This window comes from Balaenoptera ricei, chromosome 12 (genome assembly GCF_028023285.1).
Source record: "Balaenoptera ricei isolate mBalRic1 chromosome 12, mBalRic1.hap2, whole genome shotgun sequence".
NCBI lineage: Eukaryota > Metazoa > Chordata > Mammalia > Artiodactyla > Balaenopteridae > Balaenoptera > Balaenoptera ricei.
In genome coordinates this window covers 87,766,346-87,780,340 of record NC_082650.1, presented here as the reverse complement: position 1 = coordinate 87,780,340, position 13,995 = coordinate 87,766,346, and the positions used below count along the sequence as shown (strand labels likewise).

At 38.5% G+C, this 13,995-nt stretch overlaps 1 protein-coding gene across 2 annotated transcripts in view; it reads left to right on the top strand.

Moving 5' to 3' along the window:
• The window catches only part of COL19A1 (collagen type XIX alpha 1 chain), a 373,303-nt gene that overhangs the window by 91,520 nt on the left and 267,788 nt on the right, over window positions 1-13,995 (top strand). The window contains exons 11-12 of one of the 2 annotated variants that reach the window (XM_059942114.1): window positions 8,537-8,581; window positions 11,258-11,302. In XM_059942114.1, coding sequence (XP_059798097.1) covers window positions 8,537-8,581; window positions 11,258-11,302 — 90 coding nt within the window. The remainder of the gene's footprint in view (window positions 1-8,536; window positions 8,582-11,257; window positions 11,303-13,995) is intronic. The other variant, XM_059942115.1, reaches the window with a different exon arrangement.

The window sequence follows — 13,995 nt, the reverse complement described above, 5'->3', positions numbered from 1 at the left end:
TAATGAATTCTGCAACAGCCCTGGTCCAGATGTAGCATTAATGCCTCAGATACTCTGAAACTTACAGGCATTTATTGAGAAAGCTAAAGAATTTTTTTTTGTCATTTGGCTTTCTCCCTGCATTATCTAGTTTCATCCAGTTTGCCAGTGAAATTCAGAATTAAGATTAATTTCAGAGTTCCTCCCAAGATAAAAAAAGTTAAAATATCTATTAGTATGTGACAATTTATTGTCCAAATTGCAACACTAAATGAGGAGAAAAAAATGTACAACACAACTTTATTCTAAAAATGGGATATTTCCTTTCTGTGAAATTGTCAAGGTTTATAAAACAAGTATGAGCTCCATGTTAGGAGAAAATATCTCTTAAACAGAGAATCACACACATACTCCCGTATTTCAGAAAATCCTGCAGTGAATAAAGGTATAGTCAAATCTGGACATAGGATTGAACTTTTTATCATAACCAATTTCTATTCATGGTAAAAATGACCACAGAGAAAACAGTTTTGTCAGCCTGCTTCTTGACCTCACTTACTAAAGTTACAAGAATGATACTTTGAATTATCAGTGAAAAATGACTGCCTTTACCTGGAGTAAGTCTCATTTAATTGTCTTATCTGTGGGCAGTATATTGATACAAGATAGCACTAAAATAAGCAGAAACCCGAGCAGGACAGAGGTAATAGAAGGATAGGAAAAAGAAAAAGAGACTTGCTCACTCTGCAGCTGATTTTATTTCTTAGTGGTTTCTTATTGCCTCCTAATGCCTTCCACTCGCACCCCAAGTGGAGCAGTTGGCAGAGAACAGAGCAGGTGGGTGACAGGCTCAACACATGCAGTGGATCTGCACCCCGGCACTCGACTTTTATTTGCTAAACGGTTAGCCAGATTTTAACAAGCTAGTCTGCTAATGTTCCTATTTGGTTTAATGCACTGTGAGAATCTAGCACACAGATATTAAAATATTGCCATAAAAAAGATCACACAGTCTCTGTTTCTCTGCATAGTTTAGTGGCTAATTATTTTAGTCTTTTTAAAAAAATTTTTATTCCAGTAGAGTTGATTTACAATGTTGTGTTACTTTCTGCTGTACAGCAAAGTGATTCAATTATACATATATATATACATTCTTTTTCATATTCTTTTCCATTATGGTTTATCACAGGATATTGAGTATAGTTCCCTGTGCTCTACAGTAGGACCTTGTTGTTTATCCATCCTATGTACAATAGTTTGCGTCTGCTAATCCCAACCTCCCAATCCTTCCCTCCCTCCCCCTCCCTCCCCCTTGGCAACCACAAGTCTGTTTTCTATGTCTGTGGATCAGTGTCTGTTTTGTATGTAAATTCATTTGTATCATTTTTTTAGATTCCACATATAAGTGATATTATATGATATTTATCTTTCTCTTTCTGACTTACTTCACTTAGTATGATAATCTCTAGGTCCATCCATGTTGCTGCAAATGGCATTATTTCATTCTCTTTTATGGCTGAGTAATATACCATTGTGTGTGTGTGTGGTGTGTACACACACACACATACCACATCTTCTTTATCCATTCATCTGTTGATGGACATCTAGGTTGCTTCCATGCCTTGGCGCTATTGTGAATAGTGCTGCTATGAAAATATGGGTGCATGTATCTTTTCTAATTATAGTTTTGTCCTAATTATTTTATTTCTGGTGTAGATTACTGAGATACTCAGTAGGGAATTTAGAGATGGAATTGTTATTTTATATAGACGTCTACAGGTTCAGATAATAGAATTTTCTTAATGTGGCTGTGTCTAAAGGAGCTTTTTGTCTACAGGTTCAGGTAATAGAATATTCTTAATATGGCTGTGTCTAAAGGAGCTTTTTGCAGTGTAGTCAGGGTTGTCATAGCCTATGGAAGGTCATGCATGAACTTGTTGGGTAAGAGAAGAAGATTCGAGAGGATGACCACAGTCAGTATCTTTCTCTCCTCCCACCATCACTGCATTTTCACAGATCACTGACTTCACAGCTCAAGAAAAGTTGCATCTATTTCATAAATTCTCCTTGGCCACCAGGCAGACTTAGCAGCCCTGCACTCTGCTCGTGTAGCACTTTGTTTACATTACCCACATAGTCTGTGTGTCTTGGTCCCCACTGTGAGCTCCTGGAGAACAAGGGCTAGGGGTCATTCTCACACCTGTCACCACAGCCCCTGGCCCAGCGCGTGGCACCTCCTTGGTTCTGCATAATGTTTGTTGAGCGGTTCAGAGCTCAAGTCAATAGAGAAGAGAAACAGAGGGTGATTGCTAGAAAACCATGCCAAGGGAGGATTGGAAAGGCCCCCAGAGGCCGCTAGGCTTCGGTCCAAATCTCCTGTGCTGTCTGCAGAAGCACACTTCAGGGAATAGGAGGGCCAGAGACTCTCCCATGTCTGGTGAAGCTGACAGGGGTGCTTCCGGGGGTGAAACAGAAAGAGAGGGAGGAGTGTGCAGCCCCAGAACTGGCTTCCCATTTCCCTTGGAGACAACATGTCTCCCTCCTCTCTCCAGCATAAATCTCTAGGCGATTCTGCTGCCTTGTCCTCCGTACTAGGTTTGAAAATCTCCTGACTTTCTTACAACGTTGCTAAGGCATGTTCTTCCTCCAGACCTTCACAGCCATTTATCTCAGGTCTAAAGATAAGTAACCAATGCCTTCAGTGCATTGAAGCTCCAGTAGAAGTAATTGATACAGAGTGGAACTCTAAATTACTCAGCATGAGGACTACTTCGGACCAGAAATAGCCTGCAGTTACTGGTGTCTCACTGTCTCAAAGTAGGAGCTTACTGATGACACTGTGCTTCTCTGTATATCTTCAGTTATCTCGTGTTAGAACACTTGATTCAGATGTCACTTACTCCACTCTAGGTAGTTCAGTGAATGATTTACACTAAATGTCCTCTGTTTCCCTGGTACTTTTGTGAAGCTTCAAGTTTACTTCAAGACTGCCTTCTCGCTAGTCTCACAAGAAAGTGAAAAGCCCACACACTCATTCTTAACAGATCCACTTTAAGAAAACCATACCGATGACATAGGAGCCTAGCTTTTGTAATGGAGTCTTACAACATTGGCCAAGGCTCAATTCCCTAACTTTGCTGTAAGTGGAAAGAAACGTTTACGTCCCCAAACCATTTCAAAATTACGTGTTTTTTATTTGAATAACTCAGCGTAATTTGCACTCCAGTAATTTGAAAAAAGGATTGTAAAAATATCCTCTTTGAAAGGAAAACGTAATGGTTTTAGTTGACTACAAGTTCAATGTATGCACAAGCAATTTAGCTTTAAAAAAGCAAGTTGTAGTAATGCAGGTATTGTATAGTATCCAGAACAAGGTGTGTGTGTGTATGTGTGTGTATGCCAGTCCTAATCTCTGTGTGGTTGAGACCATATCTGGAGTGATGTGCTGAATTCTCAGTGCCACTTTTTAAAGGACAGTGTGTGCCCAGGCAACAGTTACTATAATATTAAGGGACTCCGAACTATCATTTGAAAAATGATTGGATTACTGAATAGGCTTGATGGTGACACAAAGGGATGTCATGTATAAGTCCCATATGATATTTGTCCTGTGTGAAATAAGACCAATGGGCAGAAATTTGGGAAAGGTTAATTTGGGTTCAGAAGGCATTGTTTCAATATCCATACATCAAATTGTTTTGTTTTGCTCTCCACAATGCAAATTAAACAGCAAACTAGCCTGACTTTAAGAAGCTTTCAATAGGGTCAGTACCTTAGCAGATTCTTTGGTGGAGCTGGTGATACAAATGTATAAATTTACACCTGTCCCTGTATTTAAGAATACCCACCCTGCTTGTTTTCTAGGTGTGTGCCCTTGCATGTACTTGTGTGCACACAGATACACTCAGGTTAATAGTTTTTGAGAAAGTAGATGTTGGGTTCAGCTGCTACTAACTCCCCACATTTATATTACTATGATTAAAACATGTATTTACCATGTATTACCGATGGTGGGCTGGCTTTCTCTTCTTTGAAATGACCATAAGAATAAGTAATAATAGGGTCTCATTCGTTTTTGTTTAAGAATGTTTTAAATTTGCCTTATTCTGAGCATTCATGTGATAATATATCTGCATGTGTTAGCTGCATGAAGGATCCAACAAATACAAAGAATTCAGAAAGTTTGAAGTTTTAAACCCTATGAAGTACATAGTTTTTTTACTTAACAATTTATTTCTTGGAAAGAAGTCCCAGAATATAGAAGGAAAAAATACTCTTCCCTGAAATAAAAGGACTCTGATTGGACGAGATAGCAGAAAAAATATAGGAGATACATGTTTTATTTCCTGAAATATTTAGTTGAGTGGCAGGAATTTAGAACCATATAAAAATTAAATCTCGAAAGATTATGGCCTGCGTACAGCAGGACTGTTTTTGGAATTGTAGAGGTCAAGTTAGTGATACACAAAATCATAATCAGATTTACTTTTGGCTGCTTCCTTTATTGGTTTTCATGCTAGGATTCTGGCATTCCACTTCAGATACTTGTTCCAGCTGTTGCACTCAAAACTCAATTTAAGTAAATTTACTCTTAATGAATATGAATTAATTAGTGGGAAAATATTGATATACTTCTGAGTATACAGTAAATTCAAACAGAAGATTGTGTTCCTGGGAAACTTGCTCTAAGTAAAATGATAGGTCAAATTACATTTTTAAATATGGAAACAGTGTTATAAATAGGATCTCAGACTTTTTTTTTAACATCTTTATTGGAGTATAATTGCTTAACAATGGTGTGTTAGTTTCTGCTTTATAACACAGTGAATCAGCTATGCATATACATATATCCCCATATCTCCTTTCTCTTGTGTCTCCCTCCCACCCTACCTATCCCATCCCTCTAGGTGGTCACAAAGCACCGAGCTGATCCCCCTGTGCTATGAGGCTGCTTCCCACTAACTATCTATTTTATATTTGGTAGTGTATATATGTCCATGCCACTCTCTCACTTTGTCCCAGCTTACCCTACCCCCTCCCCGTATCCTCAAGTCCATTCTCTACATCTGCAGGATCTCAGACTTTTTAATCAAAGTCTGAATGCCTAACTTTTTAAAGAAAAAAATCACCAAAACATAGTATATAACTTTCTATTTTCCAGGCTTAGGTCTAGTTATAAGGGAATTTTCATTTACCTGCTTAATGTGCCTTTCTTTGCTTGGTCTCATTGGTACTAGGTTTGCAAACTACAGCCCTAGGGAGTGTGATTCTTTATTAAATGTCTTTCAGACAACATGTATTTCCTGCATAAGAAAAGGCATTGATTCCAATGTCAAAGAAGTCAGGAAAACTAATAATTTATCTTGTATGCCTAGCTGTGCTTACTTCCGGGAAATGAGCAGTGATAAAAAGGAGGTAAAATGAAATCCTTTGATCAGCTTTTCAGAAAGCCACCAGTTGCTCCTAAATCACACCTAAGTTTTTTTCCAAAGCTTTCCAAAGAGGTTACTTTGAATTCTGGAAAGGGTTTTTTGGGTTGCTCTGTGAAGTTGAAGACACTCTCTGTATTACACTAATAACATGGCATCAATGCTATCAGCAGCAATGTTAGATTCTGCCCTGCTTTATATTACACGTATTCATACATTGCCCATCTGGAGCTTGAATTTGTAATACGAAAGGGACGCAGGCCCTCTGATGGAAAAACCTGTAATAGAAAGTATATGCCGGAGAAACAAATTTTGAAAGTTATAGTAGATACAGGAGACATTGATTATAATCTTCTTTCAATAATGGGCTAAAGTATTGATGGGAAGCCAAAAAAGAAGCTTCTTATTTCCTCCTGTGCTGAGACTGGGAGCACCGAGGGACAGCAAGAGTTTAGAAAAAACAGCTAATGTCTGCTCATCCAGTAATTTTAGGCAGGCATTTATTTGTTGGATAGAATTCAATTTGACCCCAAGCTGCATGGGCACCAGAGCTTTGAAACTGTGATTCAGAGTAAAGAAGGGCTCATTCTGTTGACATAAATTAGGTTTTAGATAAAGTCCTGACAGGAGAAACATAGTCTGTTAATCTGTTTAACAAAAATTTGCTCTTTAAGACTATTTTCTTCTTTAGTTGTTATGCTACTTAGTAGTTTTTTTTGTTTTTTTTTTTGAGATATAGTCAGAAACAAATATGCTAATTTATCCCTCAGGGACTGGAAAAATGACAAATGATTTTACATGATTATAAGTTTCTATGTCAGACATCTCTGGTAACTTTGAGAAAATCTGTGAGAAGAAAATAAATTGGTTTCTGAATACCAAAGTTACAGACTTGAAGCTTCAAAAGTTTTCCAGTATCTCAAAATCTTTCACATGTTGCTGTGTCACGTAAAGCCCACTCATTTCCTGGGAAGAGTAATCAGTGGTGTCCATTGGGCTATCATGGAGCTTAGAATTATGTTTACAAAACAAATTTTTGGTCAGGAAAGAGCAGAGACCAATTAACACTGGCCATAGGAAAGCACTTTAATTGCAACAATCGTAAAACCAGTGTCCATTAAAGAGAGAAACATTCTTCCTGTCAAGGAAGACTGGTACCCAGTTGACAGTGCATCTGGGTGTGACCCTAACCTGACGTGTGCCAGAGGTGGGCCTTTACGTGCCAGTCTTTGGAGCACATGACACATAGGAGTGAGCTGTGAGCAAAGAAAAAGGGAAGGAGCTACTGACATTGCTTTCTTTTTTCCAAAAAGTATTTTTGGCAGTGTAGACTGTGTCAGTGTACCTTACCGGATTACAAACCACATCTTGTTATCGTGTGTAATTTGTAATATGATGTAAAACATTATATTGGATCAACGAATGAAATAATTCTGCTCCTCATGGACAAGTGGACATACTTCTGTGATGAGTAACAGCTCCGTTTCCATAGAATGTTCCCTGGTGTCAAAAACTTAATGTGCTTTGACTGTCACTTTATTAAGTGAAATGGGAAGTTTCTAATATATCTGTGGAATGCCTCAGGTCTAGAACTATAACAACTTTTTAAATGATAGAAATATATTTATTACATAGATAAGTACATTGTATTTTATTGATGCTTCAACACTTGGCCACAAAGTTTTACCTTTAGTGTTTAGTATATTCTGTGATGATAGCAGTTACACTGTGCAGCACAGATAATTTAATCTAGTCAAAGAAAAGCCTTAGTCTTTAAAATATGTTGTGTATATAGCAGTGCACTGCTGGTAAAGATGACTAAGCCTTTCCAAAAATGTATTAATTGATGAAACGATAACGATCTCTTTAGGCTTAAACAGAGCATATTATTGCTATTTTTAAATGAAAGATATGATTTTTCATATCTCATATCTTTCATTTTTTTTTGAAGATATGATTTTTTCTTCATATATTTGAATTTTATTTTAAAAACTCTAAGAAGTGATATCTAACTTCCTTTTAGGCAATACTTTAAAAAAAAAACTGTTGTTTCATAAATGTTTGCTAGAAATAAAGCGGGTCAGTAGAATTGTTAGTTTATTTTGAGCTTTCTAAACCTGGAAACTTGGGAGCCCAGGTCACATCCTTGAAGCAGCAGCATTCCTGAGGCTCCATTGGGAATGTGCACATCCTCCCAGGAGCATCTCGTTCTAGCTTGTGTGCCATTTGCAAACCGGACTTGTCAATCAAAGAGATGGCCCATGAATTCCAGTAATGGAAACTGATAGGCATCTGCTGAAAACCTTGGTACCCAACACAGGAACCAGATGGATGGACAGAACTCAAAATTCTCCCAAGTAACTGTTTCAAGTAGAACGGCATTGGGCACGTCTTCAAAACTGATCTAAAGGCAATCAATGGGAATGAAAAAGAAAGTAGATATGCTTTATATGTATAAAAAGATTTTAAATAAATAAATATATATATATATATATATATATATATATATATATATATATATATATATATATATATATATTTAGTTTTTAGATAAGAGGTCACTTACAAGCCAGAATGAAATCTTTTCCATGAGACAGTGCAGGTGGGTGATTAGGTGCGCAGAGACGAAGTAGGTGAACTTGAATTCCGGGTCTATATCCTGATTGTGTAATCATCTGTAAGAAGATGGTCATAATAGTTGTACCTACCTGATAGATTTGTTGTGAGAACAGTGCCTGGCCCATAGACAGCCTGTGTCAAACTTTAATATTATGCCCAGAGGTTTAAAAGAGAGAAAATAAAATAAAGGGCACTAAGTAGCGCGTGGGAAAGCATGGGCTGTGGAGTCTGAGAGACTTCCATTCAAATCTTAGGTGATGCTCCCAGTTGGTCACCTTGAGCATGCGACCGAACCGCTCAGAGCCTCCGTTTTCTTATTTTCTGAACGCAAGTACTAGTCCTGGAGTTGGGAGATGAGGGATGGGTGCAAAGCCCCCTGTACCTGATACACGTTCAGCATTAGGCTGCCTTTCCCCGCAACCCTAGAACAAGTTGTTAAAAAACACAAACATTTCTTTATTCACTTGTTTTTTATGGCTAACAAAATGTATTCTGTGTATTTCTTTTAGGGCGAAAATGGTTTACATGGAACTCCAGGCTTACCTGGTCAAAAGGTAAAGAGATTTTTAATGTTTCATATTAGTTAAGAACTTTAACATCTTGAAAGTTGAATGTGCGCATAATATAGTGAAGATTTAGAAGATGTGTTTAATGAAATTGAATTCCCTGAGTCAACCACCACTTGAACTTTCTTTCCAAAGAGAACCCATGGAAGCGATCCCTTCTCAAAGGACCTACTTTAGGAGGGAGCTTTATCAGAGAGGTTTAGCCACATGCTTCTCTGGAGGAGTGGGCAGTGATACTTCATGGGGGCCCGGGGAGTGAGCACAGCTGCTCTGGGAATGTTTTCACTGTTGAGTCTAAAATGAAGACTGGAACAGGCTTTACTACCTTTGACAGTGTGTGGTTACTTCTTTTCCGTTTTGTATTTCCCAGATTGAGCTAAACGTAATGGTTACAATGATATAAAACATTAAATATTACAAAGATGCTACAACTAATCTCTTCAAAAAATTCTTTCAGAATGATAAATTCATAATCAGTAGGGATTTTTGCATTGGCTAGGGTGCTTCTTTCTGGGCCTAGAATCTTTCTCCTTACCAAGGTAAACTTCATTTCACCCCTTTATTGGCCATGGGCTGATTTTTCCTCCTGGGAAGAAATATGATTTTATGTGACCAGCATTATTGGAAACACAGAGACTGGTTTATTCCGGTTTCCTGAAGGGATGGGGAGCCCCTTCAGGTGTCGCCAGCTGTCATGATACCACCCAGATAGTCCCGCCACAGGGGAGAGCATTATTGGTGCAATATTACATGCCCACCAAAGCCAAGCATATCATTTCTACGCGCTGGAGAAGTTTTACAGATCTTAGCAACAGGAAGTCAGAAGTTTCTATCGCATCTAGGTTTTGCTCTGTAGCTTAAAAATTACCATTAAAAAGATATGCACGTATTTATAGTTACAGCTTTTGAAAAATCTTCCTTTACTTGCTTGCTGAAGATACTAAGATTGAACTGGCAGTGATGAAATGGCAAGCTTCTGCATTTCTTCACAGCAGTTCTAGACAAAACCCACTGGTACAGCAGGTGCTGCATCTGCGAGTCGAGTTGCCAGCCAAGGGGTGTGTAGCTTTATCTTCCGGGAAGCAGTTTAGGCCCTTCCAGCAGCTGTTTGTGGTGGCTGCGTCACGCTGGCATCATGGCCGATGTACGGCGGCGCTCAGCAGCGGTGTGGCAGCTTGCATCAGCACATCAAGTTAAAGTCTACATTTTAGGAAACATGGTCGGAACAAGATAAGACCACACATTCAGTGGCAGATATACCCAAATACTAACTTACTTTCTTTCCTGTACCTGTTTTGAAGGTAGATAAAGCAGAAGTAATTATTATTATTATTTTTAATTTTATTTATTTATTTTTGCTGTGTTGGGTCTTCATTGCTTCGCGTGGGCTTTCTCTAGCTGCGGCAAATGGGGGCTACTCTTCATTGTGGTGCGCGGGCTTCTCATTGCAGTGGCTTCTCTTGTTGCGGAGCACGGGCTCTAGGCGCACGGGCTTCAGTAGTTGTGGCATACAGGCTCAGTAGTTGTGGCTCGCGGGCTCAGTAGTTGTGGCGCACGGGCTTAGTTGCTCCGCGGCATGTGGGATCTTCCCTGGCCAGGGCTCGAACCCGTGTCCCCTGCATTGGCAGGTGGATTCGTAACCACTGCGCCACCAGAAGCCCCAGAAGTAATGATTTAATTGGGTGTGTGTCATCGGGTGTATGAGTACATGTATAATATACACATAGTAAAAAGCAGGCATTCCTTTTCTTACGTACAGATTTTAATTACATTAAGTGTCACCTTGTTTGAAGCACTGCAGATAAAAACTGGAGATAAGAAACCTTCCATCCCTCGTCTCGGTTTACTGAGCGCTTCCTGTGGGTGGAGGGGTGGGTATGACCCACCCCCCAGCATTCCCTTGCCGGCTGCGCTGTTGTGAGTGCCTGATGTATATTTGCCGTTCAGTGAATATTTGTTGATCATATGAATGAAACATCAGTACTCTAAATATCTGTGCAGAGTTAAGTGGGAAAATAAGCTTGTCAGATCAGAGAGGTTTTACCTGAAGAACAGGGGGTTTATACCTCTCAGAATCAACATGGTGAGTGAGAGCCCACGCCCGTTCAGTGCTGGAGAGGCCGGCCATCTGGGTGGGAAAGAGCCTGGCGCCGGTGTCAGAGCCAGAGCCCGAACCCTGGCCTCATTCATCACACACCTCTCCCTGGGACGGTCTTCCGTGGAAGTCAGCTTGCGAAGGATGTTTCTACTGGATCTGGTGGAATAAATAGTGGTAGTAATAACAACAGTAATGGCTAAATGAGTCTGTGCCAGGCACACTATTTGATGCATTCAGTTCTCAAAACACCTATGAGAAAGGTACTTTGGTTGCAGAAATTCCGGTTTATGGAGATTAAATTGCATTGCAAGCAGTGAAGCTATAGGTTTTACCCTAGAAAATTATTCCTTCAGTGTTTAGATGTGTTTAAATTTTGTATAAGTTAATATTGGCTTCGAGCTTACATTTTAGAAATGGTTTTAATATATACAATTATTGATTTTAGAAACTATTAGTTTCTAATATTAGAAACTATTATTAACAATATTAGAAACTATTATTATTATTATTACTTGTGTTAAAAGTAGTGTGCCTGTTATTATACACATCATATTCCTCTTCTACAGGGAGAGCAAGGTTTTGAAGGTAGCAAAGGAGAAATTGGTGAAAAGGTAAAGATCACTTTTCATACTCATCTGTAAAAATATATTGTGTTCTTGAAAATATTTTGAACTAGAATATTTAACTTGTTTTTGTGCTTTCCATAAAAGCAATTCAGTGATTTTTATAGAAATAATTTAAAATATGTGCTTCACTTAAGGTAGACTTACCATATCGATGCCTGTCATAAATCTTTCTATACTTGTTTAGGTGGTAGTTATTTCCACATATTTCTAGTTAAATCATTCCATTGATACATAAATAATTCAAACATTTATGAAGCATTATATTTTTGTGCTGTAACATCATTGATGTGCTCATGAAATGTCCAAGTCTAAATAAATGCTTTGTTTATATGTACACCTAGTTTATCAGTGGAATTTTTCCTGAGGAAATAAATAAGTAGAACTAATTGTAATAGTCAAGGTCCAACAGAAAAGGGATGGCACATTCAAAATAGAATAGTGTGGAAGAGTTGAATAAAGGGAACGTTTAAAAGGCAGGGGCAACACTTAGGAAAACCATAAGGATTGTGCAATATTCCAGCCTGGGTTATAGGGAACTCCTTAAACCCTGCCAGGTTACCGGTTACCAGACTCAGAGGTAAAGAAAGCCATGTGGAGAGGGCTGCAGATTGCAGCTGAGAGAAGCTGTTAACCCCCCCATTCAAGCAATCGTTTCACACATTCACAGCTTTGTACTCAAAGTGTAGAGGATAGAAGTGTCTTAGTCATCCAAAATTTCCCTTCACACAGTCATTTGCATTCTTCTGCATTTCATATGTCTAGTTTTATTTTCAAATAGAACAAAAACAGCACCATTCCTTTGTTTCATAAACTGCCATGTAATTGGACAGCCAGAGGGAGGCTGGAAAGGGGAAGAGATAATCTCAAATTAGATTGTGTGGCCTGTGTTGAGTTTTCTGAGCAGTTATCAGTTATTTGCTTCTTCAGTAAGTATTTATAGACAGAATGAGCGTCTATTATAATTATAAGACAAATTACACATGTTGTAAGCTACTTGCTAATTACTTTTCCTCACAGAACAGTGAGGGGGAAGGAAGGATAGCCATATAATTATCGTATAATTGAAGAGAAGTCCATTGAGTGATGACTATTTTTTAAGTGGATCCTCCTTCTTAGGAATCTCTTGAATATTTTTGCTTTAGAATAACCGTCATTGCAAGACCATGGCTTTAAATAAATGCTTTACATATTCCTGTTTTATTAATGGGACTTTACCTGTAGGAATAAGTAAGAATAAGCAAGGAAAACAGATATATTCTCTGTAATTTAAAGTCGCCATCTCACTAAAATCTTAGTGGCTATTTTGATATTTTAGATACACGGTTGGTATTGCTTAGTAATAAATAGATTCTCACAGGCTATGAGGTATTGAAAAACATTCAGTACATCTGGCTTCAAAGATTTCCCTTCTAATTCCTCATATCTGTTAACTGTTGCCTTCAAATAGTCCATGTCACCAAGAGGTGAAAATATTTATGGAGAATATGATTGAGTTATCAGGAAGAAATAAAGCACCAAGTAGAAAAGACAATGTCTTGAATGAGAATTACAACTTAAATGGTTTATAGTCAAATGTAAGATTCACATAACAACGCTTATGTTAAAAATATGTTCTGCTTTGGTTTTTATTTACCATATATGGGATGTTTGCGTTTCTTCAGTGTTACATGCTGTGTATTATGATACATGACCACACATATTTTTCCATAAGAGAAATAGTTGATATCCAAGTATTCGTTTCTAGATTAGAAACTTTTTGTTTCTAGATTAAACAAGAAAAGTATGTGAGGCACTCATTTCTGTGTGACACCAGAATGAGATTCTTGGACTGCTTGCAACACAATTCGTTTTCTGAATAAAGACAATCTGATTTGAATTTCAATTCCTTGTGGAAAACTGAATATATAGTGAAAATAAGACTCACCTTTCTTCTTTAATTACCTTAATGTGGCCTCTACTGTGTTTAAAATTTGACTGTTATAAATGACAAAATTCACTAGTTGCAAAATGAAATAATTCAGGAAGTTGCTGTTGTTCAGAGATATCATATCTACCAAAGCCACATGGCTACTGACCAAAAAAGGAAGTTTATCAACTGTCAGAGAGAAAATACCGTATGATGGTTTTCAGGTGATATTTCTATAATCCAGTATAAACCACGTAGAGAAATCTGCTGCTTTTCTTTATGGCTAGAAAACTAGCTTTCAGGCCAGCTTAACCCAAGCCGGACTATCACGGGGTTCCTCAGTGTATTGAAGATGCTGCCCTCAGTCCAGAAAAGAACCCATGGAACTTGAGCGAGTATAGAGGACCTCATCTGAAAGCATATTCCTGAGTCTGTCTATAGCAACTTATAACGGGGCAGAAACTCACGCCTCATTACCTAAACAAACACAGTTCAGCCAAGTCAGTCCTGAAGTGAAAATTATTTGAAGGGGTGGTACTTTCTCTCAAAGATCAGTTTCTGATGCCAGCAAGACTCTCCCAGAGGACAGCTGTCTTCAGGTTTGCCACGTTCTGGTTTATCTTAGGAATGACCTCGCCCCACTGACCTGTTACTGGCTGGAGCATCGTTCAAGGATCCCTGGATCCCTGACAGCGTAGCCCATGCAGCAGGAGAGGGGATGTCTGTATTCTGGCTGAGGAATAGACCCCCAGCTGAGGTCTACATTCTGATT